The 17,083-nt window shown below is 34.5% G+C and overlaps 1 protein-coding gene across 1 annotated transcript; it reads left to right on the plus strand.

The window, feature by feature from the left end:
- The first annotated feature begins 1,623 nt into the window (after positions 1 to 1,623).
- LOC140435719 (odorant receptor 10-like) lies at positions 1,624 to 15,394 on the plus strand. The gene is made up of 8 exons (XM_072524440.1): positions 1,624 to 1,645; positions 7,603 to 8,022; positions 9,409 to 9,784; positions 12,260 to 12,359; positions 12,409 to 12,510; positions 12,583 to 12,745; positions 15,115 to 15,260; positions 15,383 to 15,394. Exons 1-8 carry the CDS (start codon positions 1,624 to 1,626, stop codon positions 15,392 to 15,394), a joined length of 1,341 nt encoding a protein of 446 aa, XP_072380541.1.
- Positions 15,395 to 17,083: the final 1,689 nt, after the last annotated feature.

The following is a 17,083-nucleotide window of genomic DNA, read 5'->3' on the forward strand; positions in this document are numbered from 1 at the left end:
CGTTACAAGTTTATATGTGAGTCAATCTGCACAATCATTACATATGTAATGCTATAGGTACGCGAGAGCAGAAAGAGAAAAATAATTAGGTATACAAGTATATGGTGCATCGTTTGCTGTGTATAAACATTTGACCTGTAATAGGAGTATAGTAAGTAAATGAAGGATTGAATCAATATTTTAATGAAAATATATATTTTTATTTTCATATATGTATAAAAGGAGTTGAATGCAAAAAAAAATTTTTACACATACTCTGCAGTAAAATTCATGTTAATTTTGTTATTAATATAAAAATACAATACAATACACTGCCACATAATTCAATATTATAATACAATACAAATTAAATGCAATATTCATAAGTATTTAAAAATAGTATTTATTAATATAAATAAAAAAATAATAATATTAATAAATATTAAATATGTTTACAAAAGGAACGAAAAGAAAAGGAAGAAAATATATCTTCTGTCTCTCTCTTACCTATATCTTACATATGTAATGATTTTTCCGATTCACTCAATATATACGAATACACAAAAATTTCCAATGTTTGTGGAAGATGAAAATAAAAAACCAACAACTCGGATTATTAAAATTTTCATTTTATTTTAAAATTTAGCATTTTTGCGTGTATTACATATATTTAATAAGACTAACGTGGGGTTTTTAAACATTTCAAAAATAAAAAAGGAAATTCATATTGGGATTCGAACTCATATACACCAGCGTATGAACCAAACACGTAAAATATTTGCCAATTTAAAAATGACATTTAAAAGAATTTTGTCAGAACAATGTCATGTATTTATTTAGAATAATTAAGTGTTTTTGGATGTACAGTAATTTTTTAAATTTTTAAACATAAAAATAGGTTTTATATATTAAAAAAGATGAGAGACTATGATAAATTTTATCAACATTATAATACATCTTCGTTGATACAACCTCATTAACTTTGTAAGTAGTGAATTTTTTAATAAATTATACCAACGCCAACAATTTATTCATCATATTTGTAGCTCCCTGATGAAGGACATAACCAATGTCCGAAAGCTTGGAATAAAAATTTAAAAGAGTACACGTTTCATTTTTTATTGCTGCAAACCCACTATTTAACGTTTACTTTATATATATATATATATATATATATATATATATATATATATATATATATATATATATATATATATATATATATATATATATATATGTATGGAAAAGGAACATCTTTATTCTCGAGAGAGAAAGAGAGAGAAAATATATCTTTTGTCTCTCTCTTACTCATTATCTTACATATGTAATGATTTCACCGATTCCCTCCTGTACAAATTTCCAACGTGGAGCGCGCGTATAGAAGTATAACTTTAAAATATTTTTTTTTTATAATTGAAGACACAGGTGGAAGAAGGTGTTAAATAGCAAAATGCAACATTGGATTATAATGAGGAAAACATAAACATTTATAAATTTTTTCATTAACAATAATTTATGCAACACTTTTATGCTAGAAAGGTAACTTTGCTATAACTAAAATATTTATTACACACATGAGCAAAAGTAAATAAACAATAGGTCTATTTTTTACCTTGATTGTAGATAACTCCTTCTTGCACTAACATGACGCAAGCAGATGAACAATGTTGGTATAAAAGAAAGAGTTATATTGAAACATTATACACAAACTACCCAAAATGTTTTTATAGAACCACCAAAGTTCTTCTTTAAAAAAATAAGTTTTGTTTTAAATTTTCTATTTCTTATTTGCTAATTTGTTCCGTTATTTCAATTAACGTGCACAAATTAACATTTTCTGGATTCAGAAGTCTCTTTTTGTTTTATAGAAGAGAAACTTTGTGAAATGGTGAAATCGGGTAGTAAAACATACACGGGGGATCGAAAATCAGGGCCTATAAAACTATTATCAGACTAATAGTGTGGTATATATGCGAGACATGGATGATGACACATGACACAAAACGAAAGCTGAAAGTCTTCGAATAAAAAGTCCTAACCAAAATATTTGGACCTATTGATGAAAATACTCCATTTTGGAGACCCATGGTTATTCCTGGTATACAACCGGTAACTGTTCAAAGAGACACCGATCTCAGAATCTGTTTAACTATGAAGACTTCAATGGGCTGTGAGCTAGTGAGATTGCTAGTAACAACAAGCTAGTGAGAACAGAGACCGAAATGTTGCCAAAAAGAGCCCTAGATAGTAAAATGTAGGGCGCAAGACCAAAGGGAAGCAACAAAAAAGGTGAGAGGATGCAGTGGCAGCGGACGCACAAAATTTGCTAGACGTGAGAACTTGAAGAAGATAGGGGCGGGACCAGTAAGGTTAGAAGCATAGTTTGGAGGAGGCCAAGGCTCGATTTATGCTAAAGCACGTCTCCTTTCGAAGGTTGGCGATCCAAATAGCAATTGTAGTTTTGGAAACTGCTGCGCGAAAGATTTCTGCGGATGAGCGGTCGAACCATCTCCTCAGGTCTTTCAGCCACGAGTTCTGGCATCTTCCTAATGATCTTTTGTCCTGTACTTTTCCTTCCAGTATAACTTGAAGTAATTCTTATGTTTCACCTCTCAACACATGACCCAAGTATTGTATTTTCCTCTCTTTGATTATTCTTAGTAATTCTTTTTGTTTACACATGCGACGAAGTACCTCAATATCAGTAGCTCTTTGTACCCATGAAATTTTCAGCATTCGTCTGTATATATACATCTCAAAGGAATCTATTCTTTTTTTCTATTTCAGAGTCCATCGTCCAACTTTCACAACCATACAGTAAGACAGAAAAAACGTAACATCTGATCATTCGGATTCTAAGCTGCAGACTAATGTCTGATCTTGTAAAAAATGTTTTTATGCTTATGAATGCTTTCCTTACTTGTTCGATTCTTGATAGGATTTTTTTTTTTGATTACACTGACTATTGATATTCGCTTCCAAATATTTTATGGAATTTACCTGTTCTATTATTTGACCCTTGGCATACACATGTACGTATATTGGTCTTTGAAAATACTAAAGTTTTAGTTTTGGAAACGTTTAGATGTAAACCGAACATATCGCTGTGGTGAACTACCGCATTTATTATATTTTGTAGTTCTTGTGCGTTGCTTACTATTAAGATGGTATCATTAGCATATCTGATGTTGTCCATGCTGATTCCGTTTATCTTAATTCCGCCTTGGACCTCGTCTAATGCTTTTCTGAATATATATTCCGAATATAAATTAAACAGTAGCGGTGATAAGACGCAACCCTGTCTCACTCCTCGTCGGAGTTTTATATCTTCGGATGTTGTATGCTCTATTTAAATTGTTGCTGTTTGGTGCCAGTATAGTTCTGAGATAATTCGCAAGTCTTGTTCGTCAACTCCAGTTGTTCTCAGAATTTCGATCATCTTTTGATGATTAAGTCAAATGCTTTTCGATATTCAATAAAACATGCATATACATATACATTCATGTCGCTGCATCATTGCGTTAACACATTTAAAGCAAAAAGAGCCTCTCGTCTTCCCAATCCGTTTCGAAATCCGAATTGAGTGTCACTCATCTGGAACTCGCACTTCTTGTAAATTCGTGTATGGATAATTCTGAGAAAAGTTTTAAGGACATGAGACATCAAGCTTAATATTCTATAATCATCGCATTGTGAGGAATTCAATTTTATTGGTAATGCTACGAATGTTGATTTTAGCCAGTCTGTTGGTATTTTGCCTGTGTAATCTGCAATTAGTTTTAGTATTTCGCCATTGATATTTTCTCGACCGGTGGCTTTTCCATTTTTCTGAGATTTTACTGCGTGGATCACTTCTTCTTTGGTTATTTCTGGGCCCTTTTCATTTATTTGATTATCTGTGGATGGTGGAGAACAAGGTCTATTGTCGTCAAAAAGAGTTTGTATGTATTCTTTTCATCTCTCTAGTTTGTCTTTTGTACTCATAATTATTTCGTTATTATCATTTTTTAATATTGTTGTTTGTCTCTTTTTGAGTCTTCTTGTCATTCCTTTTACTTTTTTATGAATATTAAAGGTGTCGTATTTTTCCTGAAGTTGTTCGGGTTCTAGGCATTTCGTTGACATCCAGTTTTCTTTCGCCTCCCTGCACTTTTTTCTAATGATTTTGTTGATCCGCTTGTACTCTATTGGGCTTGTTTTATGTTTTCGTCTTACGTCCATGAGGTCCATGATCTCTTGCGTTATCCATTCTTATTTTTTATTGTGTTTTATGAACCCGATGTCTTCTTCTTGTGTCTTTGTTATTTTTGTTTTTAGGGCAGTCCATGTTACTTTAATGTCTGTCTGTACCAAGTTTTCGATCGTTTTTATTTCTTCCTCAAGCTTGATACTAATTTGTTTTTTCTGTTCAGAGTTCTTCAGTTGTGAGATGTCTATTTTTCTAGTCACTGTTTTCTTTTTGACTTTGAGAAATCTTTTTAATCTAAAATCCATTATAACTGGATTGTGGTCGCTATGTATATCAGCTTCAGGGTATGTTTTTGAAGCTTGTATGCACTTCTTAAAGGTATTATTGAGCAAAAGGTAGTCAATTTGATTTCTAAATATTCTGTCTTTTCGGTCTGCAGGTGATTTACATGTGTATAGCCTTCTAGAATATGGTTTGAAGAAGGTATTGACTATTGACAGATTGTTTTCTACGCAGAATTGTACAAGTCTATCTCCTCTATTATTCCTGGTACCTAGACCGAATGCTCCTATGTAGTCTTCTTCAGCACCACGACCAATTTTAGCGTTAAAGTCACCCATGATCAACGTTATCTCACCTCTTTTTGTCAGTCGCATTATTTATTTAGAGGGAAGAAGTCTGTGACTGATTGAGAAATTTTGTTCGACACTAATATAGCAGTTCCGTATTGATGTTCTGGGTCGGTTCCACCTGAATAGTATATGTATCCATATTTTGTTTTTTGTACTCCTGATCCAGGCCATCTTACTTCACTCATCCCCACTATATATATTTTCAGTCTTATCATATCTTCAGTGTTTGCCAGTTTTTCCGGACATAAATAATCTGCGTACGTTCCAGGTGGCGATGCGTACTATTCGGTCATATATTTGAATTCTCTGTCCACTTTTTTGGTTAGTTGACAGGCGATTCTTCGCACCCTCTCCCCATTTAAGGGGTGCCCCAGACTAAGGGCTATTTTCTTTTTCTCGTCTGCTATTTAGATTTGTGAAAGATATAATGGGGTGGTTTTCCCGTTGCCATACCCATCGCAGTACCACAACCATTTAAACTGCTCCAGTCATGCTTGTGGTAATCCAGTTTTAATCCGGTCCAGGATCATTTCCGCTAGGCCTTGAACTGATACTGATGATCTCTGCTGTCCTTCACCAGGGAGGGATAGGAAGTAGGAAACTAGATTTTGGAAGGATAAATGAATGGGATATGATTTCTCTCAGTAAGGAATTGAGAGCAAAGCATGACTCGCGTGGGCAGGGACGCTTTCCTGAAGTAGACCTATTTTCCACCAGGATCGTAGAAAAGTGTCTACCCGCTACCCATTTGGTCCTATTTGGGTAGTAGTTGGTCTTATACAAATAACTTTTAAATTCATCTACTCGTATCCCTTTCATGTGGTTTCCAAACGTAACTTTCTCAGTTTTTAAGTTTTTTTGATTATTTTCAGTAAACTAAGCTCATCTTGATTTTTCATGTTGGTTACGTGATTTCTTTTATGACGTTGTAATATAGATCAAACAAAAAAATTGTTTCGTGTTATCTGAGACGTTTTCGATAAAAAAAAAACGTGATCCGAATCCAGGTATAAATATCCAAATTCTGGAAATTTATGATCAATTACCGAGAAGTATTAAATATTGATGAAGAAAAATTATGAGAATTTTTATTTTGACCTCTACACGAATCACTACAAATAGCTAAGTCATGAAAAAACTAATATGCTTTTATACATACATATAACAAATTAGAGAATGGAACGGACAAGTATTTTTAAAGTGTGTAAAATTTTTAATTCCTAGCTGAACGCTTATGGTTTACAAAGCTATCCTCAGAGCTATGCTGCAATATAATACTAATATAAGTAACTAATTTAAAGTTTACAACTTTTCAATTTTTTTACAAAAAAAATTGTAAACTTTGTTTCCACATTTATCCTGCAGTTCTTTTAATATCGTCGCTTCAGCACATTTGCGGTCTTCCTCGTGGTCCTTTGGCTTCACATCGTCGCCAATTCCCGATTTCTTTATTCCACCGGCCATGCTTAAGACGTTCGTTATGTCCAGTCCATTTCCATTTCAGTTTAGCTGCCTGTTCGACAGCATCTTTTACTTTTGTTCTATTACAAACGTCTTCATTGGTTTTATGGCCTTTGAGGATATACCCAGCATCTGTGGTTCCATAGCTCTCTGAGTTTTTCTGATCTTCTCCATGTTTATTTTAGTGAATGTCCAGGTTTGAGCTCCAAATGTAAGTACAGGTAGGATACAGGTATTAAACGCTTTGGTTATTTTTATAACAAAATATTTTTATTTTTAAGTACGTATGAGAGTCTTCCGAATGCTGCCCATCCCATTTTTACACGTCTGCTTATTTCGATAGTCTGATTTTCTTTGCTTACCTTGATATTTTGACCCAGATATGTATATTTATCGACGCGTTCTATCTCTCTCCCTTGGATATTTATCATAGGTTTGTCATCTTTGTTTGAGATTAGTTTAGTTTTGCTTAAGTTCATTTTCAGTCCTTTTTTAAGGGATTCTGTGTGTAGCTCCTCAATCATCGTATTCAGTGCATTCTACCTGTCGGCTATTAGTACTACGTCATCTGCGTATCTAAAATGGTTCAAGTATCTTCCGTTAATAGGGATTCCCTTATTTTCCCAGTCTATTAACTTAAAGAAATCTTCTAGGGCAGCTGTAAATAATTTTGGAGATATTGTGTCTCCTTGTCTTACGCCTCGGTTGATTTTTACTGGTCTTGGTTCGATTTCATTACCCAACGTCACTATAATTTCAGCTTGTTTGTAAATATTATGTATTAATATTCTCTACCTGGAGTCGATCCGGTTGTTGACTGATGCTTCTTCTATTGCCCACAGTTCTATGCTATCAAAAGATTTTTCATAATATATAAAAGCCAGACATAATGGGAGATTGTATTCGTTAGTCTTCTCTGTTAGGATTTTCAAAGTATATAGATGGTCACAGGTGCTGTAGCCTTTTATAAATCCGGCTTGTTCGACTGGTTGATATCCGTCAAATTTAATTGTTAAACTGTTTGTAATAATCTTTGTAAAGGTTTTGTAAAGTTGTGAAAGAAGTGAAATTGGTCGATAATTTTTCAGATCTGTGGTGTCTCCCTTTTTGTGTATTAGTATTGTTTTAGCAGTATTTCATTGTTCGGGTATGTTGCCTTAGGGTATGTTCTTATTTTAGTAGAGCCTTTTTATAGTCCTTGAAATTATTTGAACTTTCATCTGCGTTAAAAGCTCTATGGTGTTTTGTTTAATATAAAAATGTAGTTTATTTCATTAAAGTTATAAACATTGCTATTTCAAGGTCTAGAAGATTAACATGATTTTCATATAATTTTTTTAGGTATAATGGCTGCACTTAGTGAAGATCACATCCATATGAAATTCATCAAACCGTTTGTAATAATAGCAGGCATCTGGCCTTTAGACGTCAAAGGCTTAAAGCTCCTAATGTATAATTGCTACTTTTATGTCACGTTCACCTATTACGTGCTTAATGTTTCGACAATTTACGTTACCGCCAAACAAGTAGCTTCACACGGAACACCAACCGAAATTACCAACTATATTTCAAACGCTGTATTTTCAACCCTTTTAATTTATAAGGCACTAACTTATAGATCTTCGGGTGTAAAAGATTTGTTAAATTCAATAAGAGGAGTTGAGGCGGACATTGCCAATGAAGAAGATAAGGAGATTAAAACCATCTACATGAAAAATGTGAAATCATCGGAATTTTTTGGTAAAGTTTACGTCTATCAAGGTAAACTTTTTATCTGTATATAACTATGTATATAGTGTGCCATGTTTTTTTCTGTGGCTTTCCTTGGCTTTTTTGTGCCATGTTGTACCAGCGTGTTTTCTTATATCATAGTCCTATCTTAAATTTGGACGTGTTCTTGGTCTATTAACTCCTCTTGGATACCACAGTGTAATTCTAGTGGATCATCTATTGTCACTTCTCCTCGCTAAAAATACCGCTTGCTGCCATTTTAAAGATTTAATTTTGTGGATTACATAAGTGACCTTGGCTTTCTGTCTGATCCATTCTATTCTTTTTTAATCACTCTTTATTATACCTAGCATGCATCGCTCCATTGGCCTTTGACTGACTTAGAGTTTAGCTATTACCTCTTTCTTTAGTATCCAAGTTTCGCAATCGTATGTCATGATTGGTAGTATACACTAATCGAATGCTTTTTTCTTCAGGTGAAGTGGCATCTTCGATTTAAATGTAACTGCATCTCTACCAAAAGATGCCCAAGCCAGTTCATTCTTCTGTTGATTTCTGGGATTAAGGAGCCAGAGTTGTCCCAGGTATACATACTCGTCTACTGTCTTAAGTGCAGTGTTATTTAATATTAAATTTTAAACATGCACTAGCTTTTTGTATATGGTTTTTTTTGTCATGTTCATTTTAGACCAACTTCATTACTATCTGCATTTAGGTCACTTACTTTGGGTAATTAGGAATAACAGAAGATACTCTCTTGCTCTCTTGCTCTTGGATCCTTGAAGATTAGGGCCATCGTCTTCTGTGTGGGCAGCGACAGTTCTTTCTCCTCTAGCCATATCTTAATTGGTTTAAGCACTGTGTTTGCCCTGTCCATATTGTCTGCGTAAATAATTGCCTGTATTCTCTTTCCTAGATTTATCTCCAGTAGGTCATTATAAAGCACATTCCAGAGCAGCGGTTCTAGGACCGAGTCCTATAGCAGTCCAGTAGATGTTATCATTGTGTCATTTTTTGATATATTAATGCTTCCATCTGTGACATAATCCCTTACCAAATTTTGTAGGTATAAAAATATTTTCATTTCTTCTAATATTCTGATGATTTCCCCCCAGCTCGCGTTGTTGGATGTGTTTTTGATGTACAGGAAGAGTGCCACCACTACCTCTGCATACTTCTTTCTCCCTTACTAACCTGTTTATTTTAGCTATGACAGATATACCTTTTCTGAACTTATACTGGCAGGACAGGTCTCGCTTTTCTTTTATTTCTTTTTCATACCTTGGAGAATTTGTATCCCTTAAGGTAATATAGCAAACTACAATAACTTTTTTGTTGACATATGGCAAATCCTAGCCGTTGATGGTTTAGTTTAATAGAAAAACATTTATTTTTCCTTAATATTATTTTTTTCAGGAATTGTATCCAGTTGCTGTGCACAACTCTTTCCATTGATCTGCACTATAATGAGTAAACCAAATGAAGAAGGCTACAAAGAAAAATATTACATAGTAGCTAATTGGGCTCCATTCGACAAACACAAATATTACTGTGTAGCCTATTTAGTTCAGCTGGCTTTTACCATTTGTGCTGAGATGTATACCATCTTCTGCGGTACATTTTTCTTGTTTATTATTGAGAATGTCGTTGGTAGGATATTTGTACTGCAGTACAAATTTAGTAAATGTTTTGATAACGCTCAAGATTTATGTGAAAATCATGGATTGTCGTTTAAAGATGCCTGCAATATTATGGTAAAGGGATGCATACGGGAACATCAACAAATTATAAGGTAAATAAATGAATATAAACTATTTAATTATTTATTTCTTTTATTTGATCAAAAAAATTCTGCAGCAAAACTCCAATCAATACTAGAGTTTATTATTAAAAGCACAATTCACGTCTATTCATAATTGTATAATAGCGACATCATGACTTAACTAGTTTATCGTTAGTTATAAAGTTAAAATGAATCTGAGCATGCGCTTTTTCAAGGAGGGGCTGCCCCATTATTTTGGAGTGGTGTGAAGCTGTAGAGCGTGGCTTAGATGGTAGTAATATAGACAAGAAGCGCGAGGGGGAATTTATATTAGTCAACCAAGCCATGAGCAGAAGCTACCTCCAGTGTTACCAGCCATACTAGAAACGGATCTGAATTAACGTGTTTTTGGCGTGCAGTTAATTTATCTGCGATATTTGAGGGGAATTGCTTAGCGTATATCATAGGATATCATAATTATCAGGATGTTCGTTGCCAGCCAAGTGTACAAGCTTGGCTGAAGGGAATTAAACTTTTGTCAGGAGGAGCTTGGTGTGTAGGTGCCCTCGACGGTGACAGGGAGTCCTTAAAGTTAGCTTAGCTCTGTTGTTGGAGACAGCCGTTGTGCGGAGGACGTATCTTTTGATAAGAGATCGGACTGTGTCCTTTATTGGTGTTATTTTCGCAATTTGGTGAATTAGTGCCAAAGAATATTCTACACATTTTCTCGTGCGTTTTTTGAGAATGTTCCTGTCAGTTGCCATAATGGCGTTGGTTTAATGAGGATTTAGTGACGCGTAGACACACATACCTTTATTCAATTATAGGCCTGCTCAAATTATTGGAGGTATTTCAGAGTTTTCCAGACAGTGCGCCTAGGAGTCTAGCTTTTTCTCTTACCCTGTCTAGGGTGTCTTTGATGTCAATGTCCCAGATGAGAGACCTACTTAAATTAACTTTTAACTAGGACACCAAGTTTCTGTAATAAAGAGCTTCTCCTTGGAGGACTATCTAGTTTCTCCCATCATGACTGTGAGGGGATTTAAATAAGAATAGTTGCAAACTCTCCATTTGTTGCACCACCCGAACATTCTGTTCAACTGGTCCTGTGCTCTACCGAATAGAGACGGTTGCCTTAGCGTCTTTCTATGAGTTCCTGCAGTGAGGAATGCAGTATATCGTGAGCAAATAATAATATTTACTCTGATCTGTTAACTGATAGTAAATGTCACTGTTGTAGACTGTATATAATATTTGTACTACAATTGAGCCCTGGCCGACTCCAGTTTGTGAAGTAAATGGTGTTAATAGCGTGTTAGCGACTTTAACACGGATTATTCGATTGGAGAGATAGGAGTGGATTATTTTTACGAATAGAATTAGTAGTCTATTACGGCGGAGCTTCTCAATCATGTGTGTGTGTCAAACCTGATCGAAGGCCTACTGGACATCGGGGAAGATGCCTGTTACATCTTTCTATATTTTCTCTATTTGTTTCATTAAGGGCTTGTGAAATAAAGGTTACTGCTTCAATCAATGCATTTTGCGCGAAGTGTTCAGCTCGGAATCCAAATTGAAAATTAAGGATGAGAAGATATGCGTCTAGGAATTCTGCGACTCTCTCCTTTAGGAACCTCTCGTAGACATTACCTATGTTGTTGACTACTGAAATAGGTCTGTAGGATTCAGTGCTGTTTGTGGGTTTCCCTGGTTTGGGAATCATGCCTGTGTTGACTATTGTCCAAGAAGTAGGAAAGTAGTTAATTACAGACATGCATTTATTATGTTTGTAAGCAGTTGGCTAATACTCTCTGAGAGTTTTTTTAGGAATCTTCTGTGAATGCTATCAGGCCAGGAGATGTGTTTTATCTAAGTTACACATCTGTCAGACGGTGTCCTCTAGCACAGGTGTCCTTCATCGGATGAGGAAGGGGCTCCATGTGCACTGGCGGGTAGTAGAGTAGATTTCCACTCTCCTTTCGGTATTCCTTTTAAATTGCTCGCTAAAATTGGGGTTATTAGAGGAGTAATGAGTTATGGAGTTGCAATGTATGGATTTATATATGATAAATGTTGTGCATTTTATTCTTCTTGCTACGGCATGCTGGAAAAGCTTTACGGCAGGCATGTAAATACTTTTATGTATATACGGAAATGTATGTATACTCATACCTTTATATTGTTATACTTATATCCCCATAACTCGCACCTGGTGGATCATGTTGACTTTCACGTTTTATCTTTTTTCACTTGTGTTAGGTAAAATGGCTCTTATCTTTCTAGCTTCTTTAACCACATAAAAAAAGTGACTACAGCACTTTGATAATAGTACGATAATTATGATAATAGATGATAATTTATAGATAATAAAATTTACAGAAAAAGTTAATAATGATCATCATATATTAATAAAATCATTAAGGTGTTTATTTACCATCATATTTTGTCGTTTATATGCCGTTTACATACTAGTTTGGAATGCTAAATTTTTTCATACACTTTTAGGTTTATGAAAAACATGGATAATACCTTTAAGAGATACATTTTTGTAGATTTCATGTGTACATCATTTGGTTTGTCTGTTGTCGTTCTACAATTTTTATTGGTAAGTTTTACTTGAACAAGCTGCAACAGTTAAAGTATTCTATCTTTAGGAAGAAACCATTCAAATGAAGATCGCCGCAGCTGCATTCTTTGTTATATTTGCTTCACAGTCTCTAATAATTTACTACCATGCTGATATCATAGCATTTGAGGTACTTGGTTAACCTATTATTTAATTTATACTAATAACTGTATATTTTAAAACTGTTATTCTATATTTTAAGGGAAGCCACGGTTTGATCAAAGCAATTTTTTGCAGTAACTGGCATAGATTAGATGTAGGTGCCCAAAAACTGTTAAAATTCGTTATTTTTAGAGCTCAAAAACCTTTAACGCTATCCATAGGTCCATTCAGAAAAGTGGGTGTCGAGTCAATGATTGCTGTAAGTAAGTTTTAATTCATATGAAACATATTGTATTGTAATGGTATATCAAATATCAAGTGATATAAACGATATCTAGTGATATCTTTTATCATATGACAAAGGATGGAGTAGGGACTAACGATAAGCTATGTGTTATATATAATATTGAAAGAAGAATACGAAGATGGCCTGTGGATCTTTTTTTCCATCTTATAAATGTTTGCACTAGAAATGCTCTTGTGATGTACAATTCTTCAAAGATTGACGAACCAAACCAAAGAATTTTTTTTTTTAATTGACCCGGGAGTTAGGAACACCCTATCAAATGAAAAGAGACGACAACTAACACATTGCAAGAAAAATCAGAAAACGACTTCAAATCATTTTGAAGAGGAACTTCAAGAAGTTCAAGTTGCTCGGGTGGTCGGTCAAACAACGAAGAAAAGATGCCGAATTTGCCACAGATCATAAAATAAATCTAGTAGGGTAATTTGCATCATTTCCAAAAAAATATTTGATTTAAAAAGAGTACCAAAGGAACCTTTTTATGATCATTTATTTGTAGTGTGTTGTAACATTTGTAATTTGTTGCAATATCTTATTTTTAATTTATTATGACAACAACACTGAATATAAATAATGTATTTTTAATTATTCGCTTTAGTATTTTATAGCAGTTTTATGCATACGATAGCTCAGCGATACGTAGAAGTAATTCTGGAACTTAATCTCATACCCTACCTTCAGATGCTCCAATATCTAATTTTTCAGCAGGATAACTCAGGAATACACACTAAAAGAGTCACCACGAATTTCTTTGAACGGGCTGGAGTCAATATTTTGCTTTGGCTTCCGAGATCCCCAGATTTATCCCCAATTAAACACATGTGGGACTTTACTTCTTAAACTTTTAAAGCACTTAAGCAAGAGGTAAGTAGGTCATGATACGAGATACCCCAGGAGGATATTCACCACCAAATCAGAAGCGAGCCAATACACATTTAAGAGTTTGTTGGTCACCGAGGCACATCAGCACATTTTTAATTGATTTACCCCTACATGTTGTTTCAATTATATTGAAATTTTGATCGTTCATTAATTTTGATATTCTGCAGAATTGTTCAAAATATTTTCAAAATATATTAATTTATATTGTGTTCTGATTTCTGTGTCACGTAGTATAATGATGTTTTAGATATTTCTATTAACTAATCTATTTATTTTAGCTATTTAAGGCTACCTACAGTTACCTGTCGGTGATGTGGAAATAGAAACAATTAAACTATTGATAAGAGAGACGACAACGTTGGTTTCAAAATTAGATGTTTTTTTTTATACTTATTTCTTAATAAATATATAAAATAAATCTGTAGAAAATAACTACATCAAAGTAGAATCACTGTAGAAAATAAAGTCACTAAGAGCAAATATCTCTTTTATTTAATTTTCTTCTATAATGTTGATCCGTATGTTACAAAATTGGCAGTATTTATGCAGTATGTATTGGCAAACTTGAGGATAATATACTAGAGAATAATTGATTAAAATTGATATGGAATTACCGATTTCTCGTAACAGTGGACGTTGGAGAAATAAAAAATATAACGAAGAGGACTATGTAGCGCAGATGTTGGGTGTCTCTCTAAACGACCGAATCCCAAATAAAGAAATACGTCGTATAACAAAAACAGCAGAATCTATCGAAAATACCGTATTGCTAAAATGGGATAGGACAAGCCTCCAGATTTTCAGGCAACCGATGGACAAAACGTATTGTAGAGTAGAGGCTAATCAAGAAGCACTATGGAGCAGAGGACACACACCAACCAGATGGACTGACGACCTGAAGCGTGTTAGCAGTAATTGGATCCAAACAATACAAGACAGATACAGATGAAAAGAGCTAAGCCAAACCTACGTCCAGCAGTGGATGCATAAAGATTAATGATGATAATGATATTTAAGGAAGCTTTAATAGAGACAACAGATGTTGTAGTGAATGTCGTATATAATAGAAATTAAAAGCTGAAAAGGATGGTGTTCGGGTTTAATCCTAACTTGCAACAACGCTCCTACATCTTACCCCTCGCTGCAACACTGCACTGTAAAAAAAATTTGACTCTGCGAAAGATTGCACATAAAAATCTCTCTCTTACGTTTCAACTGCCGAGCGAATCAGCCACATCGGTGAATCATCCGATCACGTATTGTAAGTTATAATATTTCTTATACAAAAGCAGAGAGCAAATAAATTGTAATTGTTTCATCTATCGAACAATTTAAATTATACTGTTTATAATTGCAATACATTTCTACTGAGTAAGAGGTAATTTATTTAACCCTAGAATACTAACCATCGTAATTTTTACGACGCCAATGTCATTGTTGTAGGATATTGTGGAAGGGGTACACCAGTATCTCTCGCCCGCTCATCTATTCTTACATTAGTGTATATCGAAACGTTTTACAAGTACAGTGACGCCTACACTATTAGTGAAGTACCTGCAAATGAGCACAGCTTCGTAAATATTACGAAGGTAAGTGGTAACGTTATAATTGCCAAAAACAACGATATTGTCAGTTTTTATTTTTTTTATTGTCAGTTTTTATTTTTTTATTATCAGTTATTTTTTTATTATCAGTTTTTATTTTTTTTTAGTGTGAAATATGAATATGAAACAGAGAGACATGCACAGGCCCCTCACGCAGCCGGAGTTGGAAGCTGAGTTGCAATTGTGCCTGGAAGAAATTTGGCCAGATGAATCAGATAACAATTCTGATAAATCGGAAAGTGGATCTGAAACAGAAGATGTCGTTTTAACAGCATTCAGTCTATCTGAATCAGAGTTCGAACCATCAAGCGAAAACGACTCAGATTCCGACCATGACTTGCCATCCACTAGTAAGAAAAGAAAAAGAAGTTCTAAAAAGAGTAATGAGTTGGAAAAACAGTTTACTTCAGTGTTTCCAAGAAAAGAAAGTAATCGCTCTAAAATCGACAAGGAAAATAAATGTCCTGCTCAGCAAACTCTACCAAAAGAAGAAAAATCTCCAGAAATTGCAGCTAAAGAGAAGCAAATTCGGTTGCCGTCGAGTCTAAAAGGTAAAAATGGACACAGATGGTCCTCTCAACCAAAGGCCGCAACTAAAACTCCAAAACGTAATTTCGTACATTTTGTTCCAGGCCCCACTAATAAAACCAAGGAAGCACAAACTCCCTTAGATGCTTTTCATTGTTTTATGAGTCCAAATTCACTGGAAAAAATTCTAGAATATACAAATGCCGAAATTTCTGTTAGGGCACAAAAATATAAAGTCGAAAAACTTACAAACTCGAAAGTGAATATTGACGAATTGCATGCACTCCTAGGACTACTTATTTTTGCTGCTGCCCAAAAAGACAATCATTTAGCGACAAGACAAATGTTTGATGACAATATTTCTGGTGCGATATATAAAGCAACTATGGGCCGGGAAAGATTTGAATTTCTTGTAGAATGTTTACGTTTTGATGATAAAATATCTAGACCACACAGAAAGGAAACAGACCTATTAGCAGCCATTCGTGAAATATGGGATGATCTTATACAGAACTGCAAAACGTCCTATAAGCCCGGATCATACCTAACAATCGATGAGCAGCTACTGGCTTTTAGGGGAAGATGTCCTTTCCGGATGTATATCCCAAACAAGCCAGCCAAATATGGACTGAAAATAGTAATGCTGTGTGACGTAGGTACCAAATATATGTTCGATGCAGAATTGTATTTAGGAAAGGGAACTAAAACCAATGGACAGCCTCTAGGAGAATATTATGTAAAACACTTAACTCAGGGTGTATACGGAAGTAAGCGTAACATAACCATGGATAATTGGTTTACGTCAGTACCACTAGCAACGGAGCTTTTAAAACCTCCTTACGATTTAACTATTGTTGGTACCCTACGGCAAAATAAAAGAGAAATACCTCCCGAGATGATAAATCTCAAAAATCGTGAAATTGGTCATTCCTTATTTTGCTTTGATGGTGAAAAAACAATGGTATCCTATAAGACAAAAGTAAATAAGTCTGTGCTTCTTCTGTCGACAATCCACAATGGTCCAGTAGAATGTGATCGAACAGGAAAGCCAGATATCATTAAATTTTATAATGCAACCAAGTACGGAGTAGACACATTTGACCAAATGTGCGGAAACATGAATATTTCCAGAAAAACACGAAGATGGCCTCTTTGCCTGTTCTATGGCATGTTAAATATAGCTTGCATAAACTCTTGGATAATTTATAATCATAACCAACAACGACAGCAGAAAAAAACCATCACCAGAAAAAAATTTATGGCCATTTTGTCTGAACAAC

The sequence above is a fragment of the Diabrotica undecimpunctata genome, chromosome 3, assembly GCF_040954645.1.
Source record: "Diabrotica undecimpunctata isolate CICGRU chromosome 3, icDiaUnde3, whole genome shotgun sequence".
Taxonomy (NCBI): Eukaryota; Metazoa; Arthropoda; class Insecta; order Coleoptera; family Chrysomelidae; genus Diabrotica; species Diabrotica undecimpunctata.